The 21,478-nt window shown below is 40.9% G+C and overlaps 1 protein-coding gene across 6 annotated transcripts in view; it reads right to left on the reverse strand.

The window, feature by feature from the left end:
- Window positions 1-1,599: 1,599 nt before the first annotated feature.
- Window positions 1,600-21,478, reverse strand: part of pik3c2b (phosphatidylinositol-4-phosphate 3-kinase, catalytic subunit type 2 beta) — a 181,856-nt gene continuing 161,977 nt past the window's right edge. For all 6 annotated transcript variants that reach the window (XM_043716446.1, XM_043716445.1, XM_043716443.1 and 3 more), the window contains exons 28-33: window positions 19,592-19,716; window positions 18,983-19,094; window positions 9,624-9,705; window positions 6,659-6,765; window positions 5,997-6,122; window positions 1,600-4,683 (exon numbers count right to left, since the gene is read on the reverse strand). In XM_043716446.1, the coding sequence (XP_043572381.1) occupies window positions 4,489-4,683; window positions 5,997-6,122; window positions 6,659-6,765; window positions 9,624-9,705; window positions 18,983-19,094; window positions 19,592-19,716 (747 nt within the window). In that variant the 3' untranslated portion in view covers window positions 1,600-4,488. The remainder of the gene's footprint in view (window positions 4,684-5,996; window positions 6,123-6,658; window positions 6,766-9,623; window positions 9,706-18,982; window positions 19,095-19,591; window positions 19,717-21,478) is intronic.

The following is a 21,478-nucleotide window of genomic DNA, read 5'->3' on the forward strand; positions in this document are numbered from 1 at the left end:
AAACTGGATATCTTAAGTGGGTCTTTCACTCAGCCGACCTCCACAACTGGCAGCCTCCTTTTGTTCTTCAAGGATCCGTAACCCTGACTTCTATTCAACCAGCTTATCCACCAGGACTAAAGATCTAATATCTAGGTATCAGTTGTTTAAATGAACAGAAGAGCCTTGGGAAAAGTTGATGGGCAGAGAGATCTGGGAGTGCAGGTCCATTGTAGCCTGTAGGTTGCCGCACAGGTGGATAGAGTGGTCAAGAAGACATGTAGTATGCTTGCCTTCATTGGACGGGGTATTAAGTATAAGAGCTGACAGGTCATGTTAAAATTATACAAGACATTGGTTTGGCCGCATTTAGAATACTGTGTACAGTTCTGGTCGCCACATTACCAAAAGGATGTGGACACTTTGGAGATGGTGCAGACAAGGGTTACAAGGATGTTGCCTGGTATGGAAGGTGCTAACTATGAAGAGAGGTTGAGTAGGTTGTGTTTGTTTTCATTAGAAAAAAGGAGATTGAGGGGGGGAACCTGATTGAGGTTTACAAAATCACGAAGGGTATAGACAGGGTGGATAGAGACAAGCTTTTTCCCAGGGTGAAAGATTCAATAATGAGAGATCACACTTTCAAGGCGAGAGGTGAACAGTTTAAGGGGGATACATGTGGCAAGTACTTCACATAGAGGGTGGTCGGTGTCTGGAACGCGTTGCCAGCAGAGGTGGTAGAGGCAGGCATGGTAGATTCATGAGTAGGTGGGGAGCAGATGCATGAGTAGGTGGGGAGCAGAGGGATACAGATGCTTAGGAATTGGGCGACAGGTTTAGACAGTAGATTTGGATCAGCTCAGGCTTGAGGGCAAAAGGGCCTGTTCCTGGGCTGTAAATATTCTTTGTTCTTTGTAAATGTCAGGTTCACAAAAAAAGTATTCTCCTGTCTCTGCACATCCGTCCCTTGAGTGAAATCCCGACATCAGTCCTTGGTGTAGTTGGATCTCAAGTTACATTAACCTTGATCAAATTTGTACCTAGTGTTGGTCCTGAAATGTCTCAACTTTAAAATTGTCGTCCTCGTTTAAAGTTTTATCTCAGTCTTTTCCCTTCTTCAGTATTGCACCCACTGGGAACTCTGTTTCTCCAACACTGGATCACTCCATGAACGTCCCCTATTCCATCAAAGGTGGAAGCCATTTGGACTATAAACTCTGGAATTGCCTTCTCAAATCTATCCCCACTTTGTCTCAGCCTGCAAAATATTCCTTAACATCTCTTTTGGACAGGTGATTAACCAACTTGTCTTAATATCTGCTTCTTCAGATCAGCATCAAATTTTATTTGACAATTGAACATTTTATGTTATGTAAATACAACTTTGTCGCCATATAAATGCGAGCTTTTGTTGTTAAATATTTTCTTTTGCAAACTTGGTGGGTCCTGAGGGACATTGTTGTCTTTTAAGTACAGAATATTCCAGTGTGTAACTTTAGTGAAATGGAGATAAACATTGCTTAGGATAGTTGGGGGAGGAGAAAACAAGATTAGACATTCAAATGTTTAAACTTTTAAAAAATATTCAATAACAGTATTGTGTATCAATAAAAAAAAGTAAATTACTTACAGGCAAAGATTTGCAAACAAATCTTACAGTATAACTTCCACCAGAATTAATTAAAAAGAACATTTCAGTTGGACACTGTGGTGCTTTTCCTTTATGTATAAGGTAAACTGAAACAATGCATGGCAATTTCACAAAGCTTCTTTTGAAGCTGTGAAACAGAAAAGGCGGTGGGAGGTGAAGTGGAAGTGAGGAGAGCAGCTGTTTAACAGAAACAATGCCAAATTTAACATCTAGGACCATCCTGTGTGCAGTGAAAGGGTACACAAATAGTTTCAGTTGTGTTCAATTGGGAATTAAATCCTTTATGAAGAATCAGACCAAACAGTGTTACTTTGTCTGTATATCAAAGATTCACGTATTGTGTCTAACAGTAGATCTAGCTCACTCAGTATATTCTACAATATAGGAAGGGGCCACGCTTACTCTAGTTATGACACTGTCACAAATATAGCATTGTTCTCATCAATGAAACAATTTACCTACCCTTTACCATCCAATGGGAGATGGTGTCAGAGACTGTTAGCTGCTCTGAAGGAGAAAGTTCACATGTTGTTGGCACTTGTCTGATATACTTCTCCATATTACGGAAGGTGGAGAAAAAGTGTTAAGATGACCAGAGAAATGATAACATCGTCTTAAATAAAACTAAACATAACTGCTGTCAAAACGTGAAAACCAGACCAGTTTGCCCTATACACAATATAGCATCGAGCTCAGCAGTTACTTTTTGCACTGTTACACATTCGATATCAGGTACATTAAGGGTAATGAAAACAATGCTATTGAGGCTGGCCGTAGAAAGGAAGTTTCAAACAGAGATAGATTTTTGTTTGATTAAAGCATGAAGGTTTATGGAACCAAGAGAGGTACTGGATACAGATCAACCATGAGATAAATGGCAAGATGGAACAGGCAGAAAGGGCTAAACGTTTCCTTCCACACCTACTTTTCCTACCATTTCTCAGTTTATTTCACATGTACTATAACTTGTGTGTGCCTCCAATGAGGTGAAAACATCCCTATACAGCACAGAGCTAGCGAAGGGAAGCTCAAGGCACGTGGAACAGTATCACTCCTGGCAATATACTTTAGGAAGGAAGGCATTCCAGATCATTTTAAAACAGTGTCCTCGTGATACAGAATTCAATGCTCGGGTGGTGTAAATCACGATTACATGTTACAATTGTGACTACACCCAGTCTCCCAGGATCTAATGAAGTGTGGAAGTCTAGACGTCAAAGCAATAACGTCAACATAAGTGTGCACTCATTCCACTGTGATAGCGATAAAATCCATTTTAATTTATCAATCGTGACAGTGACCTGATATAATCCTAACAAAAAAAATCTATTAGTGATCAGAGAGAAAGAGTGCACGGCTGCTCAGTTTTCAGTGCTTCACCTCTGTGAATTATATAAATCTGGACAATGAATGTTGGCACTCATGTACTAGTAGTGAGCATTGGCAGGGTTTTGATCATGGGTGTAGTAGTAAAAACCAACCTTACTTTCTCCAGTGTTCACATGCACTTCCCTTTGCCGAAAGATCTCTGACTCAAGATCAGTTAGACTTTAAACCATGTTGAACACCCATCCCTCCCCACGTCTAGCCCAGGGCTGCTCAAGTCAATTATGCAGCCTCAGTTGTTTCCCCAGCTGAAACTAACAAACTCAGCATTGAGCATAGATGGAACTTGGGACCTTTTCGATCTTTCTGGTGCCTCAGCTGTTTGACCATTTGACAAATCAGGTGACACAGCATCAACATTTTAATGCAAGAAACATACTGACTTCCTGAGCTGGATTATTTGCAGCACAAACTGTACAAACTCTTGCAAATAATCTGATGGTTGTTAAGATAATGACAGTTTCAGCATTAACAAGATTAGTGCTGGACCAAACATGATCCTGCCCTGATGGAAGGTTGTTTCTTCCACTTCCAACCCTTACCCCAGTACAAAAATCAGAGAAACTGTGGTAAAAATGCATTTTGCATGACATCACCCAGGTTGCTCATTATACAGCCCACCTGATGGTCCATTCCATTGCCTTAAATGGAGCTTAATATCAGACAGTAGTCTACAGACAGTTGATGAGATTCTGACTATTTAACACTCAGCATCAAAGACCAATTGTTACCCTAACAAGCTGCGTGTGGCTGGAAATCACTTAGGTGGAACAAGATTCGAGAGGCTGAATGGTCTACTCTGCTCATATGTTCCTAAACAAGTTGAGAAGTTTTGCTACACATCACTTCTCTGGCATCACATGGCTTCATTCACACCCAAAAGCCACCAAGGTATGAGCGACACACTTCCCAGATGGGAACATGAGGCACACGTGGGGTACTGAAAATACTTAAATGAGAGCTCATTGTGGTCTGAATGCTGACACTCTCCTCACCGTTTGCTACAGTCCTACTTGTGGACTTTGATAAATTCCTGAAGAATTTCTTGTCCCTCTTGTTGCTTGCGTTTAGTGCAAAAAAAAAAATTGGGAGTCAGTCCTTCATTACGACATGGTCGCCCACACCACAGTTTAAAAGCATATAAACAGTTCAAATATTTACCTTCATTTTCATCGTGTAATAATACACAACTTAGGAGCAAATTGTTTGCAGCTCATGACACATGCAACATCATGCCCAGTAATCCTCGAGTTTGAGGGCAATGTCTTTTCAACACATTCCAGAATGAAGAGGCTCAAAAACAATGTTTGAATAGCTTAACCTCCCCATCAAGTCAGTTCTCAAATAAACACGAAACTAAGGAAACACAATTGGTTATTCCTTGTTATTTGTTCTCGCCCTAACCCTCCCACACCCAAACCCGCACCTCACTTGAGGTCCAACAGAGCGCCTTTAGTGACATCACTAAATACTTAGAACAAAGTGCCTTGTGGAGTTGTTGATCCCAGGTGATACCAGCCAACTATTTTCTGGTTCAGGTTGAAGTCCTTGAGGTTAATGTACACCTCGCCGAGCATAATGTTTTCCCGGAATGCTTCCTCACTCAGCACACGCAAGTGAATAACACGCTGCTGAACATCTCCTTTGGGAATACCATCATACACCAACTGGAAGACAAATAGGAATTTTTTCAATGTTCAAACTGTAATTTACAAACTCAGCAACATTATCTTTCAGCAAGATATCTTCTTGTCTCATCTCTCTGAGACACACGGATACAATGCCCTATATCCAATTCCCCAATCCCAACCGTCACTCCCACAATGGCCATCCTTGCTCTACAATATTCCCACTGAACTTCCTCAGTTACAGTTTCTGTGAGGAAATGCTTTACTTTTAGAAACTTAACTAGACTCACCACATAAATGCAGTTGCTTCAAGAGTATGTCAGAAGCTAGGAATACTGTGGCAAGTAAATCATCTCCTAACTCCTCAAAGCTTGTCCATCATCTACATGGCAAAAGTGATGGAATACTCTCCACTTGCCTGTACTTCCAGCCTATATGAATGCCTATCATTAGAATGAGTGTAAGAGGGGGAGGCACGGTGGCTCAGTGGTTAGCACTGCTGCCTCACAGCGCCAGGCACCCAGGTTTGATTCCAGCCTCGGACGACGGTCTATGTGGAGTTTGCACATTCGCCTAGTGTCTGCATAGGTTTCCTCCCATAACCCAAAGATGTGCAGGTTAGGTGAACTGGCCATGCTAATTTGCCCCTGGTGTTCAGGGATGTCTAGGTTAGGTGCATTAATCAGGAGTAAATATAGGATAATAGGGTAGAGGAACACAGCTGGGTGGGTTACTATTAGGAGGGTCAGTGCGGCCTTGTTGGGCCGAAGGGCTGTTTCCACACTGTAGGGATTCTATGAGATAAAGTTTGAGTTGTCTAGTGACATTTATTTTTCATCTTTAAACTTTGGTTGTCAAGGGAGAATAAAATTACTTTTATGAAGCAACTGGGTGCCAGTTTGGTCAATAGAGAGTGCAGTTATGTGCAGTTAATCTGAATACATCTGGGAAAAGATGGTAACAAACCAAAGGGTTGGAGACAGAGATGCAACCTTGTGGTGTTCCATGTTACAAACATGCAATAACACATGTATTATCAGTATCTTGGTAAAAGTATTCACACCTTTTAGAAATAAAGGATTAATTACATTCCTTCAGTTCTAATTTCAATTCAATTGTCGGTCACAAAACTAATGCATAGACAAATCAACAAAACTGACATTTCACTCAGTTGATTGCACCATGGAATTTAAAACCTGGAAACTTGCCTCAACTTGGTGACAGCATTTTAATTGCATGATTGTAAAGATCTGCAACAAACTAGCTGTTTAACATCTGCTTTTAGCTTCCTCACAGAAACTCTACCTGATCGCCTCCACCCCATGTGTACTTGGAATGTTCAATACACCTACCATTTCATTATACGTTGGGTTACAAGTCTTTCGAGCTACTTTAGTCTTTCGCTTGCTTGTTTTCTGAGGATCAGGCAGTAAATAAATTTTGACATAAGGATCTGGATCAGTCCCATCCTGCAAAACCTGAGGGATCAAAGAAGATTCAGTTTGTTTCATTCAAGTCAGGTAAAACTTATTTAATTGAGATGCAGACATTGGGAAACACTAATCTGGACCAGTATGAACTCCATGTTAAATCCACAAAGATCCTTCAATTATAAGTAGTGAAGTGGCATTTGATTCCCAAAGAGAATCAACATGTTGCTCTAAGCAACAATGTGAAAAGCCTTAGAGAGAAGGATTAGCCTTGGGAAGAATTTTACAATGCCGATATAGGAGCCAGTTTGTTCCTGTTCACCTGGGGAGGCTGGAGTACACAAACACAAGTTCATTCACTTGGTGGTAAATCAGATCCAAGTCAGAATACGTCAGATCTTCAGCAACTTGGAATGACCATAAATACTGATCAGTTCAGTACATTTTGGTAAAATGCCAAACTTCACAGTAATTAAATAATTTTCTTTTTTTTTACATTTTTAACTGTTCGCGTTTTTAATTCAGACAATGCCCTGGATTGTCTCTTTGCCTGACCAATAATTTATAGTCACTGAGTTGCTTACCAAGCCTCGAATGTGCATCACCATGATAAAAAGCTTGTCATTCTTGTAAGAGATGGATAGCTTCACTTCACCACCAACCTTCCCCATTGGTGGTGTTGGAGGGACATCTTTGGAGAAAGAAAAATTAAGAATAGAAGGATGAGAGTATGCGTATGGAATGAATTGTGTGAATTGTGCCCAAACAGCTAGTTACTATGAACACTGCAATGACTGTCCACCCCCCAATGAACAAGGAGCAAGTTAAATCTGATCAGAATCTATCTTTCCATGCATTTCTAACCTAAATATTATTTAGCAGGAACTCAGCAGGTCTGGGCAGCATCTGTGGAAAGAAAGCAGAGTTAATGTTTCGAGTCCACTGACTCTGCTTCAGAACTTGGTTAGAGACAAAAAAAAACTGCTGATGCTGGAATCGAAAGTAGACAGGCAGGAGGCTGGAAAAACAGCAAGCCAGGCAGCATCAGGTGGTGGAGAGGTCGACTTTAACACTACCTCTGCAATGACTTGTTAATGCACTACCCATGGTTATTACTCAATGCTATTCTTCCGCTTTGTTCAATCTCACCAAAACAAAAATTGAAACTTTAGCCAGGTGTTCCTGTAACATCACATTATAAAAGACTGTTGCTTAGTTCTCCAGTACTGAAGAAGGGTTACACTCGAAATGTCAACCTCTCCACCTCCTGATGCGCCTGGCTTGCTGTGCGTCCCCAGCCTCCTGCCTGTCTACATCTTCTTCTGAACTGCCAGACTTGGTAAGTATCTCAGTAGCTATAAGCTCTGATGAAGGATCACTGGATTCAAAATGTTAATTTTGCTTTCTGGTCATAGATGCTGCCAGACTTGCTGAGTTTCTCCAGCAATTTCTGTTTCAGATTTCCACCATCCACAGTTCTTTGTTTTATATTATTTAGCAGGCTCAGGGACATCAGTACAGGACTGGCACTGAAGTGACCAAGGGGTTATTTATTAACTATAGGCATCAGTGCGGCCAAAAATAGCATGAACTGAGGTCAGCAACTGTAAGGGACTATGCCTCAAAATTAGCATATACAGAATGCCCAATGAATGAAAAAGCAAGCTCAAGCCTTATGGCCTACCTTTGGCTCCTCTTTCTTTTAACTGTTATTGATTTTATATTGTGATCATTAGCAAAGGCACTGGACTGCAACCTGTGTTTGCATACGAAAACAAAACCATTTCCTTGAAATCTTTAAGCACTTACCAGCTGATAAATATTTTGTAAATAAGCAACTGTCTTTTATAATGTGAAGTTACAGGAACGCCTGGCAAAAGTTTCAGTTTTTGTTTTGGTGAGATTGAACAAAGCAGAAGAATAGCATTGAGTAATAACCATGGGTAGTGCATTAACAAGTCATTGCAGAGGTAGTGTTAAAGTTCCTGATGAAGAGACATACCACACCCAAAACTTTAAACTCCACAAACATCTGCTGAGTTTCGCCAAAATTTTCTGAGTTTGTTTCAGATTTCTACTATCCAGAGAATTATGCTGTAATGGGGTTAATGGGCAAATTTTTAGAGTGAAGCAAAGGGTTAGTGAGGCAGTGCATTAGGAAATAACAGTGATTTAATGTGGCTAGGAATGTCTTTGGGCCTCTCCTACCTCCTGCATAGCTCTGAGGGTTTATCCATGGGTGGGGTACAGCCTTTCCAGCTTTAACATCTCCTCATTCAATCCTCCTCCATTGCTTACTTCCCTATCTCTCCATCCTCCTATAGCCCACAATCCTGAGAGATGTCTACATCTCTAATTCTAATCTCTCTCACACTGGTGGATGTTCCATCATACTCCTATGTCCTAATCTATGTCATGCTCCTATTTCCATTGAAGAAATTTAGAAACAGGATACCAGCCAGGTCAAGGTTCTACTTAATCTACCAGAAGACATTGTCAGTGTATTGACCCAATACACACACAGTCCATGAGTAGGAAGCCTTCTGGGAAAAGCTGGAATTACTGAGAATGTCACATTAAAGAGAACAGGAATTCCTAGCCTTTGCTGTGATTGATGTTGCTAAAGCATCAAATGAATAGATCTGCATGAAGACTTGATATCATAATTGCACCATTTAAGAAGATGGCACGCTGATCCACACTTGATTGCAACTGTAACCACCTTGCTATTCTCAGGATTGAGACTTTAGCAGGCTAGAAATGGCATACACAGGTGTGATGGCGTTGCTCCTTTGACAAGGTACTCTGTCCTTGATTTTATTTTCTCCTTGAGATGGGTCGTAAATGCAGAGGTTTTGATGTGTCTGGTTTGTTTGGGTTTTAGGACCAATTTCATTATGGCCAACAGATACTGCCTCAGGAAAAAGGCTTAAGCTTTTTTTTAAGAAAAAGCTCTTGTACAATGCAAGGAGAGTGGTCAGTTCTACCAGCTCAGCTTTTCTCTGGTTTGTTTTGGTTTTAGCAGTTTGACTGCTTTGTAGCTGCTGGTCAGTTTAAGGTGTACCCACAGAACAGCTCCATTCTGATCCTCTCTCTCATGTAAGAACTGGTGTTTGAATTTATCTTTTTGCCAAGGGTTGTTTCTGGGATGTTGCAGACATTTGGAACAGCTTTGTTAAGTTGCGTTTGTGTTGGTTGGGTTTTCAAATAGATATGTTACTCTAAATTCTGTTCTCTTTTGCTCCTGTATAAATAAATTCTGTTTTCTTTAAAACTGAGCAGTTGGGCCAGCTGCATCGCTCCTGGAATATCCACTCTATACCTGCTTAAAACAACTAGTAAAGTTAGGATCTTGAAATGTTTTGACGGGGGCCTGGCCTGGTCCATTACAACAGGGATAAACTGCACAGTGCTGCTTTAGAGTGCCAGCTTGCTATGTCACAACGTAACTGATTTTCTGTGGCTTAGTTTCACTATTCACTAGAAAGGAAGATTAAAGCCTCCAAAAGTCATGTAATGAGTTTGTGGGGTATGGAAATGAGAACACACCTGTTGGTTTTGGAACTGTATTCCCAGCCAAGGACTTGTCATCCTTCGGAAGTGGATGAAAGAAAGTGTAGACCAGGTCACACTGGGGAGAAAGAAAAAACTAATTATTTCCATTCAAATGATGTGTAATCAGTGGGTTCAAGAGTAGTTTGATCTATCCAGGCTGAAATAATGTGAAAAAAGTTGGGAATGCAGGGAGAGTTGATAACTAGGTTCAGAATCTGCCTCTCCTCTTCGATCACAATCTCTCTATCTTGATTTTTAAAATACTCTCATGTTCTACTGCTGGCTACTCCTTCTTATATATAACTATATCTGCTCTGACAATCCCAGTGTTCTGGAGAGGTGATTTCCTCTACTTTTGTTTAAATGTTTTCCTGAATGGCCAGGTTTTAACGTTAAGATGACAACCTTCTCTGCAACTTCCGGAGATGGGAACATGTGACAGTGCTGCACTCTAGTTAACGGATAACCCACAAGCGATAGATGACATTGTTTCACATTGCGCTGGACAATGGAATGGATTGGAAGATTATTAAGATACCTGAACAATCATTTATTGCCATACAAACTGTACTTGGAACAAGAGACTAAGAATGGAATAACTTGACTGAAGCCATTGGCAAAAACGCAGATGCAATGTGACAAGTCTTCATTTCCCCAAAGAACTATTTGTGTAAAGCTTTAGATAAATTAGATTAGATTCCCTACAGTGTGGAAACCGGCCCATTTGGCCCAACAAGTCCACACCAACCCTCCGAAGAGTAACCCACCTAGACCCAATTCTTTTCAGAAATACCTCTGCTACCTATCTCTGGTTTTGAGTATGATCTTGACAAATGAAAAATCTGACATGGTAATCTCTTTGCTGAAGCAAAATCGCATAAGCCTGCAGATTTAGTTCTAACAATAAAACAGAAGCTTATTCTGCAAGAACAAAAAAAAAGGAACAAACCAAGCTATTGGCACATAACAATCTAAATGTTTTCAAACATCTGACAAAACAATTCACAAGGGTTAATCAAAAGCCAGAGAAATTTTCCTTTCCAGTCTGAAGTTATGACTTGGACGGTTTTTTTTTTAACCACTCCCCCCAACTCTGCGGACGGCACGGGGCTCAATGGTTAACGTTGTTACCTCATAGCACCAGGGACCTGGGTTTGATCCCCACCTTGGGCAACTGCATATTCTTCCCATGTCTGCATGGGTTTCCTCTGGGTGCTCTGGTTTCCTCCCACAATCCAAAGATGTGTAAGTCAAGTGAATTGGCCATGCTAAATATCCCATAGTGTTAGGTATATTAGGCAGGGGTAAAGGTAGGAGAATGGGTCTGGGTGGATTACTCTTTGGAGGGTCGGTGTGGACTTGTTGGGCCGAAGAGCCTGTTTCCATATTGTAGGAAATCTAATCTAATCTAATCACTAAGTTCCTGTTTTGTGAATTGTAAAGCCTTTTCCTTTGACTCACACAATTGAGTTCCTTAGAGGTAACTTATTCACTCAACTGCTCTGTACAAATGCATTTTTCGAAGAGTTACTAAACAAACACTTTGTGTCAATGTTTACTGTGGCGAAGGCCTTGGAAGTTGGGGAAATAAATAGTGATGTCTTGAAAAGAGTTCATATCACTGAAGAGGTGGTGCTGGAGATCTTAAATCACATAAAAAGTTGATAAATCTCGAGGACCAGATCAGGTATGCCCAGAACTTTGTGGAAAACTCAGGAACAGATTGCTGGGCCCCTTGCTAAGATATTTGTATCAACAATAGCCACGGGTAATGTGCTGGAAGACTGGAGCTTGGTTGATGTGGTGCCATTATTTAAGAAAGAATGTAAGGAAAAGCCAGGGAACTATAGACATGTGAGCCTGATGTCAGTGTTGGTAGGTAGTTGGAAAGAATTCTGATGGGTAGGCTTTACATGCACTTGGAAAGACAAGGGCTGATTATAGATTGTCAACATGGCTGTGAGAGTGGGAAATCATGTCCTACTAACTTGATGGAGATGTTTGAAGAGGTGATAAAGAAAATTGAAGACGACAGTGTGGTAGACATTGTGTATTTGAAAGTCAGCAAAGCGTTTAACAATGCTCCGCATGGCAGACTGGTTAGTCAGGTTAGATCACATGGGATCCAGGGGGAGCTAGCAAATTGGTTGCAAAATTGGCTTTAGGATACAGAGGATAGTGGGAGAGGGTTGTTGTTCAGACCAGAGGCCTGTGACCAGTGTGCCACGAGGATCGGTGTTGGGACCACTTTTCGTCAATTATATAAATGATTTGGATATGAATACACGAGGCATGGTTAGTGAGTTTGCAGATGACACCAAAGTTGGTGGTACAGTGGACAATGAAGAGGGTTATTACATAATAACCCCTGGAGCATGAGGCCGAGGGGTGACCTCATGAAGGGTATGGATCATGTGAATAGAAAAGGTCTTTTTTCTAGGGTGGGGGAGTCCAAAACTAAAGGGTATAGGTTTAAGGTGAGAGGGGAAGGAGTTAAAAAAAGGGACCCAACAGATAACTTTTTCACACAGAGGGTGGTATATGTATGGAATGATCTGCCAGAGGAAGTGACGGAGGTGGGTACAATTACAATATTTAAAAGATACTTAGAGGGGTATAGGAATATAAAGGGTTTAGAGGGATATGGGCCAAATGCTGCTAAATGGTACTAGCTCAAATTGGGCTGTTTGATGGGAGGGGGTGAGTTGGACTGAAGGATCTATTTCTGTGCTCTAATGACTGTATGACTTCAGTCAGGTCTTTTTCTAAACAAAAGCCAGAAGCCTTTAACACATTTTTTTTTAAGCTTGCTTACTCTGATTCCACTAATCTAATTGATATTTCTTTTTCTTCTTCTCTTGTGAAACCCATGATATAAATACACTTGCATTAACTCTTCAGGAGACCTTCAACCACCTGACTCTGACAAATACTGGTTTAAAATCATGACTTTGAAAACACTGACCTGTTTTCAGTGATTATTAAACTTTTTTTCCCCAACATAGAATAGATCAATACCCATATGCCACTAGTCTGTAATTTAAAGTCACAAAAATTATATTAATAAATATAAATTACACACTTTTTAATCACAATAGCAGGTTTCAAAATTATGTCATGACTAGACATAGTGGGTAGGGAGAATCTACTTTTTATCACGATAGTGGGTTTCAAAATTATATCAGGAATAGACAATAGTGGGTAGGGAGAATCTACTCCCACGAGTGAAAGGATTAGCAAGGTGAGGACAAAGCTATGGTAATTGGTGAAATCAGTTGGATTAGGGGAGGAGGTCAGATGAAGAAAATTGGTTTTATGCAGCAGGTCAGAAAGCACTGTCCAAAACAGTGGCTGAATATTTAATTATAGCTTTCAACACAAAACATACACGAATTAAAGTGAAAGTATGTAGTGAATGTGTTGGGGCATGGGACTAGCTGGATAACTGATAGAGTCAACAGAGGCTGAGCGTCCTTCTCCCATGCCATATCATTTTATAATGCTGTTATGAGTAAGGGTGGTCAGGGAGATGGTTATGGTAAGTGGTCATAGGATCCGATGGGAATATGTGGTTACCCAGGAGTTATGTTAGGTTTTAATCTAACATTTCAGAGGTACATATTCTGTTAAACTTATTGAATTCATCCCATGTCCCCAAATCTAACTCACAGCCAGAGAAGTTGATGGAAAGTAGTGGGGAACAGAGGATTTGTCCTTTTGAAGCTGAAGTTTTCTGGGCAATACCCAGGTGTTCTGCATCTCTGGACTTTCACAGTATTTCAAGACTAGAAAGTTTGGTCCAATGTCTCTATGGTAATGTTGCCACTACGTTGAGTTAGTGTACTTACTGGATATCTACAGGTATTATTTGCATAAGTATAAATTGTAGGTGTTAAGAGGGAGCTGTCCTTTTAAAGTCATTGTTTGCGTACGATGTGTATAATAGTCCGAATAAGCCACATCCTTCAAATTAATCTTGGAGAAAAATGCTGCAGACAGCTTAGGTCATTAAACTAATTTTAACATCAAAAAATGCCTTTGTTTTGAACACATCTGACACCCTGACTGATGCCTCAACTTTGACTGAAGCATACCAGACATATTTGAGTAGACTCCCCATGGCATTGCTTACAATAAACCTATACTTCCAAACAAACCTGTTGGACTATAACCTGGTGTTGTAAGATTTTTAACTTTGTCCGCTCCAGTCCAACACCAGCACCTCCACATCATACAATAAACTGAACACTGTACAGTTTTGTAAGATCAGCACTGCTAAAGCAGAGAGCGAACATCTAATTCTGTTCAAGTGGAATTGCTCCGCTTAGGCGTCATTAAGTAAACAGAAGCTTGGGCCAGCCAGAATGCTAGTGTTTCCAGAGTTAAGGGAACTGTGTGCTCTGGAAAATAATAGTTAGTTTTAGTCTGTAATAGAGCAGTACTCAACATTCTTAGAATGTTTTAATTTATGTATTTATAATTTGGTCATGGGATGAGTACCATTTGCTAGGTCAGAACTTATTGCCCATCCCAAACTGCACTGCAGAAGATGCTGGTGAGCTGCTTGTTGAACTGTTGCAGTCTAAATGGTGTGGGGTCATCAAGGGTGCTGTTAGGGAGGAAGCTCGAGGATTTTGACCCAGCAAAAATAAAGAAACAGTGACATAGTTCCAAATCAGTATGGTGAGTGTCTTGAATGGGATCTTGCAGATGTTGGTGTTTCCATGGATCTGCTGACTTTGTTTTTCTGGGCGGTAGAGGTTATGGCTTGGAAAGTGAACTTGGAGGAGCTTCTGAGAGTTACTGCCATGTATTGTGTAGCTAGTATGCACTGCTGCCACTTATGATGCTTGGGATGTGGCATACCATTTCTAATATCATACCGAAAACAAAAGTAGAAATAAACCTATAATTATGTATATTTTACAGACCGGTCTTGCCTCTAGATGGCATACTGACAGTATTTCCCATTAGAGGTGAGCAGCTACTCACTTTCAGGTACAGTTCTACCACAAGATGGAATTATCAAAGGTTCCAGTTCCACCAAATGAAGCACATAGAACCTCCAGAGCCTTTGCCATGCCTGGTAACAACAAACAATCACACCTCCCCATCGTTTTAACCACACCCCTCTCTGGGCCTTCACAGCATAACAAAGAACAATACAGTACAGGAACAGGTCCTTCGGCCCTCCAAGCTTGCGGCAACACATTTTGCCCTTCCATACTAAAACTATCTTCACTTACAGGATCTGTATTACTCTATTCCCTTCCTATTTACGTATTTGTCCAGGTGTTTCTTGATTGCTGCAATTGTGTCTGCTTCCACAATGTCCTCTGGTAACGAGTTCCAGAGACTCGGTGTGGGCGGCACGGTGGCTAGCACTGCTGCCTCACAGCGCCAGAGACCCGGGTTCAATTCCTGCCTCAGACGACTGACTGTGTGGAGTTTGCACGTTCTCCCCGTGTCTGCGTGGGTTTCCTCCGGGTGCTCCGGCTTCCTCCCACAGTCCAAAAGATGTGCAGGTCAGGTGAATTGGCCGTGCTAAATTGCCCGTAGTGTTAGGTAAGGGGTAAATGTAGGGGTATGGGTGGGTTACGCTTCGGCGGGTCGGTGTGGACTTGTTGGGCCGAAGGGCCTGTTTCCACACTGTAAGTAATCTAATCTAATCTAATCTAATCTAATCTAATCTAAGACTCGCCACTCTGTGTGTGAAAGATTTGCCTCGCACACGATTAGGCGGCTTTCAGTTTTCATTATTATATTTCTTTGTACTTTCCTCAGTTATTCTTCCTTTCCATGATAAAATTCTTGCATTTCTTTTTCTGTCCATGCACTTTAAAAATTAATTGACACTAATGTCATCCAGATTGAGTACAGTCCTGTAAATGATCATCATTTCTTGCAAGTGATTTTAAACATAGACCCTGTCTGCCCCCTAAGTGGGGTGATAAGGATCCTATAACACTATTCTAAAGGAGGGAGAGTGGAGTTCTCGCTCATATCTTGGCCAATAGGTGATGACACCACCATAGGCGGTTGAATCTCATGTGGCGACGAAACACACTACAGACAGGAGGTGATGAGAACAACCTGGCTCTCAATGACAGCTAATCCAAGAAACTCATTATTGACTTTTGGCGGGATGTTACTCATGTCCCCCTACACGTTAACAGCACAGAGCTGGAACGAATGGAGAGTGTCAAGCTCCTGGGAGTGGTCGTCTACAACAAGCTTTCTTGGACGCTTCATGTGGACGCACTGGTTACAAAGGCCCAACAACGTCTCTTCTTCCTCAGGCAGCTGAGGAAATTTAACATGACAGCGAATACCCTTGCCAACCTTTTAGGTGCGCCATCGAGAGCATTCTGTCTGGATGTATCACTACCTGGTATGGCAACCGTACCATTCAAGATTGGAAACAGTTACAGAGAGTGGTGAACTCGGCCCGGACAATCACAAATGCCAATCTCCCATCTATTGAATCCATCTACCAGGCCTGTGTCAAGGAAAGGCTGCCAGCATTCTTAAATATCCATCCCACCCTGGCAAAGTCTTTCTACAACCTCTACCATTGGGGAGAAGGTACAGAAGCCTGAACACACGCACCAGCCGGTTTCGAAATAGTTTCTTCCTTACTGTTGTTAGAATACTGAATGGACTCTCAAACCCTTAGCATTCACCTGTACCTGTGCTTTTGTTTTTGCCGCTGTTTACCTATTATTTACTGATCTATGCTACTTAATGATATGATCTGCCTGTATTGCTCGCAAGCCAAAACTTTTCACTGTGCCTCAGGGCACGTGATAATAAATTCAATTCAATTCAATTCAATAATTATCCTGCAACCAATGTTATTAAAATAGATTATCTTGCTATTTGCACACGCCTGTTTTTGGGAGCTTGCTGTACACAAAGTAACTGTTGCAATTCCTGCAATTACATTTTAATCATACTTTGGCTGCAACTGGCTTTGGAATGTGCTGAGGTTACAAAAGGCTCCAGATAAACAAGTCTTTCTTTGGTCATCTTATCTCTTAGAATCCAATATCAGGTATCTGTACATTAGGTATTACATTGAATATTGAAAACAGACACATTTTGTCAATGCTTTTCATCTTGCAATCAAAAATACCAACGTAGATCAGCACTTTCTTCTCATACATCATAAAGTGTTGTTTGCCTTCATACTGAAATGCTTGCAAGATGAAAATTTCTGCCAAAATGTATCTCTTATACAGCAATAATCAAGTTCTGTACTATCCAATGAGTATCTACTACATAGAATAAAGAAACTGAAATATGATTCAAACGGAGAAGTTTTCTAATGTTTTCCCCATCCGACCAGTCCTGTTATTGTGGGGAGGAGTGGAGTGTAATCTGAAGCAAAAGGTCAAGGGAACCTCAGATTTATCATTTAGAAATGTAAACATTGAAACATGCTGACATAAGAGATAAATAAGCTAAGTCAGAAGATTTCTGAGAAGTGAACTGATGAATGTTATCTGACGATGCTTTGGAGATGACACTGCAGAAACTACATCGCTAAATTTCTTTATAGCAAACGTGACACGTGAATAATAAGTATTCACAAGGCCTGAAAGCAATATGAAAGCTTAAACAACTAATGCCTCTCCTTGACTTAGAGTCATAGAGATGTACAGCATGGAAACAGACCCTTTGGTCCAACCCGTCCATGCCGACCAGATATCCCAAACCCAATCTAGTTCCACCTGCCAGCACCCTTCCATAACCCTTCCTATTCATATACGCATCCAGATGTCTTTTAAATGTTGCAATTGTAGTAGCCTCCACCACTTCCTCTGGCAGCTCATTCCATACCCGTACCACCCTCTTTTGTGAAAAAGTTGCCCCTTAGGTCTCTTTTATATTTTTCCCCTCTCATCCCAAACCTATGCCCTCTTGTTCTGGACTCCCCGACCCCAGGGAAAAGACTTTGCCTATTTACCCTATCCATGTCCCTCATGATTTTGTAAATCTCTATAAGGTCACCCCTCAGCCTTCAACTCTCCAGGGAAAAACAGCCCCAGCCTGTTCAGCCTCTCCCTAAACCTCAAATCCTCCAACCCTGGCAATATCCTTGTAAATCTTTTCTGAACCCTTTCAAGTTTCACAACATCTTTCCGATAGGAAGGAGACCAGAATTGCACACAATATTCTAACAGTGGCCTAACCAAATGTCCTGTACAGCCGCAACATGACCTCCCAACTCCTGTACTCAATACCCTGACCAATAAAGGAAAGCATACCAAACGCCTTCTTCACTATCCTATCTACCTGCAACTCTGGACTTCTTTCATTTAAAGTTTTGATGAAAGGGCAGAAATTTTACTATCTAGCAAATCTTTCTTTGATTATACCTAAATAACTTTACTAGCTCATCACTCTGTTGACTCAAGCTCCTATTGTTTATTAAGTCCGTAAACTATCTTTACTTAAAATGAACCATTATCAAATTATGCAGTGTGCTTATTTTTATGATCGCCTTCCTAACCCTTGCATATACTTCCTCTTTCCTCCTTGCTTTCCACAGTTATATCACTCACATCCATGTATTCAACAGTGTAACCCATTTCTTTGATTTTTCAGCCTTGCTCTGATGATCTCCTAAAACTTGAATCCTCTCTCCCACGCACAGAATCACAGAATCCCCAGAGTGCGCAAAGAGGCCATTCAGTCTATCGGGTGTACACTGCCCCTCTGAAGAGCATCCCACCCAGATTCTCCCCCCTATCCTACCCTGTAACCCTGCATTTTCCACGGCTAATCCATATAGTCCGCACATTCCTGGACACTATAGGCAACTTAGCATGGCCAATCCACCTCATGTGCACATCTTTGCACTGTGGGAGGAAACCAGAGAATCTGGAGGAAATCATGGGAGAATTTGCAAACTCCACACAGACAGTTGCCGAGACTGGAATCAAACCTGGGTCTCTGCCACTGTGAAGCAGCAGTGCTAACCACAAAGGCCTCCCTCAAATTATTTCCAATCTCTTACCAAAGTTCACCTTCCCAACCCCGCACCCAGTAATCTCCGAACCCTCTTGAACCTGCTCATTATCCATCTATTCCTTCTTTACCTTCCTCCTTGTCCTCTCCCCATCCAGGTTGATGCCCTATCTTCCCTACGTAGCCTGCTTGAACATCCTGTATCTCAGTTCTCCCTTGGTTTTGTTCCAATGACTGCTTCCCTCAATCCATCATCCACCACCTTCACGCTCCAACATATCAGATACCACTATGTACACACAAATATTTACAGTCGCAAACATAAGTTAATAGCCACATGTTTGTTCCTGCCATTTGCTGATTGGAAGACACAATCTCACCTCGGCTACCTCAGGAGGGGAGTGGATTAAGTGCCAGATATAGCTATCCAGCTCCTCTTTGCGCCTCTCAGCCATCGCCTCTCCTCGGCCAAGCACAAATCTGCTTGGGAAGCTACAGGCAGAAACACATTTGGTGAGTCAATGTCCTGGTTTCACAAGGGCAAAGAGAAAAAAAACACTTATCTTTTCATAAGCAGCATGCTAATTCCAAAATTGAAGCTTGAAGCATACTAATTCCAAAATTGCATTTGTTAAGAAATAAAAAACTTGTTTTTTTTTGTAGGTGTTATATATTCCTAGTATTTCCTATCCATTAAACATTATTCAGTTCTGGATCTCAGGAGATAACAACTGCTGCACTTCAAAACAAAACCTGCTTTTTCACAAACGTTTTGAGACCTTATTAAAGTGTGTTACAACTGAAGATGTTGTCAGATTTTTAATTCCTGTGCATGCATACAACAATATTTTTATCCAAATTAGATGTAAGCTCTAATATTTAATTCTACCTTTTTCACTTCTCCGAGAATGACTTAGAACAGCGAAATGTCCAGAAGTGAATGACAGACATTTTTCACAACACCCCTAAGGATCCTTCGAATGTCCTACCTTGGCAATTTGGATGAGGGGAAAAGTAGCCGGAGCTTATTGTGCAGCTCATTAAATTCTTCAAAGGTCCTCAGTATGAACGCAGTATCATGCTGTCCCTCTCGTTCAACTTTCACAACATAAGCCTGTGGATTATGGAATATGGACAGAGTTAACAGCTTTTCCTCCAACACTTCGAAACCTGCGTTTGTGACATAAAAGCAGCATTCTAAAGGAGACTCAGCTCTCCTTTGAATCAATGGTAGTATTGTTATAAAGAAGGGTCAGTAGACCTGAAACATCAACTCTGATTTCTCTCTACAGATGCTGAGAGATTTGCTGAGATTTTCCAGCAATTTCTGTTTTTGTTGTCACAGCCTTATGCCTGTGCTGAATTGATAGGGCAAACAATTAGTTTTTAGTCATAGCAAAATGCATTAAGAAAACATGTGAAATATTAGCAACTTCTCCTGTCAGCACAATTTCAATTTCTTTTGCAAGTGAAGAAAAATGCTCAGGAGCAACGAAGAACAGATGGTATAAATACTTGCCAAACAAAAACAAGTAAATCAATCCACACGGGAACTAAGAAATATCCTTACAGTCTGAAAATCAAAACTTTGGAACGAAGAGTCATTCGTATACTTTCCAATGGAAAATTGCGATGAATGAGAATTAATTCCTAGATAGATGCCAAGTCTAAATTCCAAGTCTAGAGGTTAAAATATAGTTGAAAACTGAACAAGTGGTAGTAGCAACAAGAGAATAATTGTGTTAACAGAAGCCTTTTCTGTCACAGTTATTAATTTTGATATTTTAAGTAGATTTTAAGATATTCAGAATGGATTCAGTCATACCATTTTACAACTTTTCTCCTTTCCCATGTTCAACGAGTTTGCAAAAATCAGCCTTCAACAATTGATGTAGCCTTCATAACAAGCTAGATCTAATCAGTTTTGAATGCTGACAATCTCACCAAGGCAAACTGATGCCAGTGATTCAGACTGTAGACAGAAAAAGGTGGTTGCGAGTTCTGCTCACACATCTTATATAAGTGTAAAGGGATTCGCATTGACTGGACAGAAGGCAGTGAGGTGGGATAGTACAATCTACTACAAGTGGTAGGTTTTCATTTATGGTGTTCCCAGGGAAAAATACTTAGACATTTTATATTATTTCGAAATTAAACAGAAGGAGGGAATGGACGATAAACATAAGGAAATCTTTTTATACTGTACAGTATAGTGGTGAAACCTTGTCTCAAGTACTGAGTGGAGTTTTGGTTATAGTGTAGTTTTGGTCACCTTACTAAAGAAGGATGAAGTTCACATAAGGTTCACTAAGTTGATAAATGAGATAAAGGGCTTATCCTATGAGGAAAATATGAATAGTTTGGACCTTTATCCACTAGAGTTTAGAAAAATGAGATGTGATCTTATCAAGACATATGAGATTCTCAGGGGATTTGACAGGGTAGATGCAGAGGATGCTCCCCACCAGATTAGGAAATCTGGAACAGGAGACACAGTTTCAAGGGGTGTCTTGCTTAACCTTCTCTTAGAAGGTTGTTAGTGTTTCAAATTCTGCTCCTTAGCGAGGGGAGGAGGCTGGGTTGTTGAATATATTCAAAACTGAGTTAGACAGATTGACAAGGGGGGGTCAAGGGGTTCTGTTCATGATATTGCGAGTTTCATCCAAACCAGGTCAGGCACAAATTTGTTTGGTGAAACATGTGTGAAGGATTGAATGGCCAACTTCATTTCATACATTTAGTTGTTAAGAAGCAGTCAAATACTAAACCTGTTGGTAACTGCAAGTTAGGTGCTAAATAACTAGTGTAAATGGGAGCAAAGGTTTCAAAAGGAATACGAGTGAACACATCTTGGCAGATGGAGTTCAAAGAGAAGT

Source organism: Chiloscyllium plagiosum, chromosome 26 (assembly GCF_004010195.1).
Source record: "Chiloscyllium plagiosum isolate BGI_BamShark_2017 chromosome 26, ASM401019v2, whole genome shotgun sequence".
NCBI classification, from domain to species: domain Eukaryota; kingdom Metazoa; phylum Chordata; class Chondrichthyes; order Orectolobiformes; family Hemiscylliidae; genus Chiloscyllium; species Chiloscyllium plagiosum.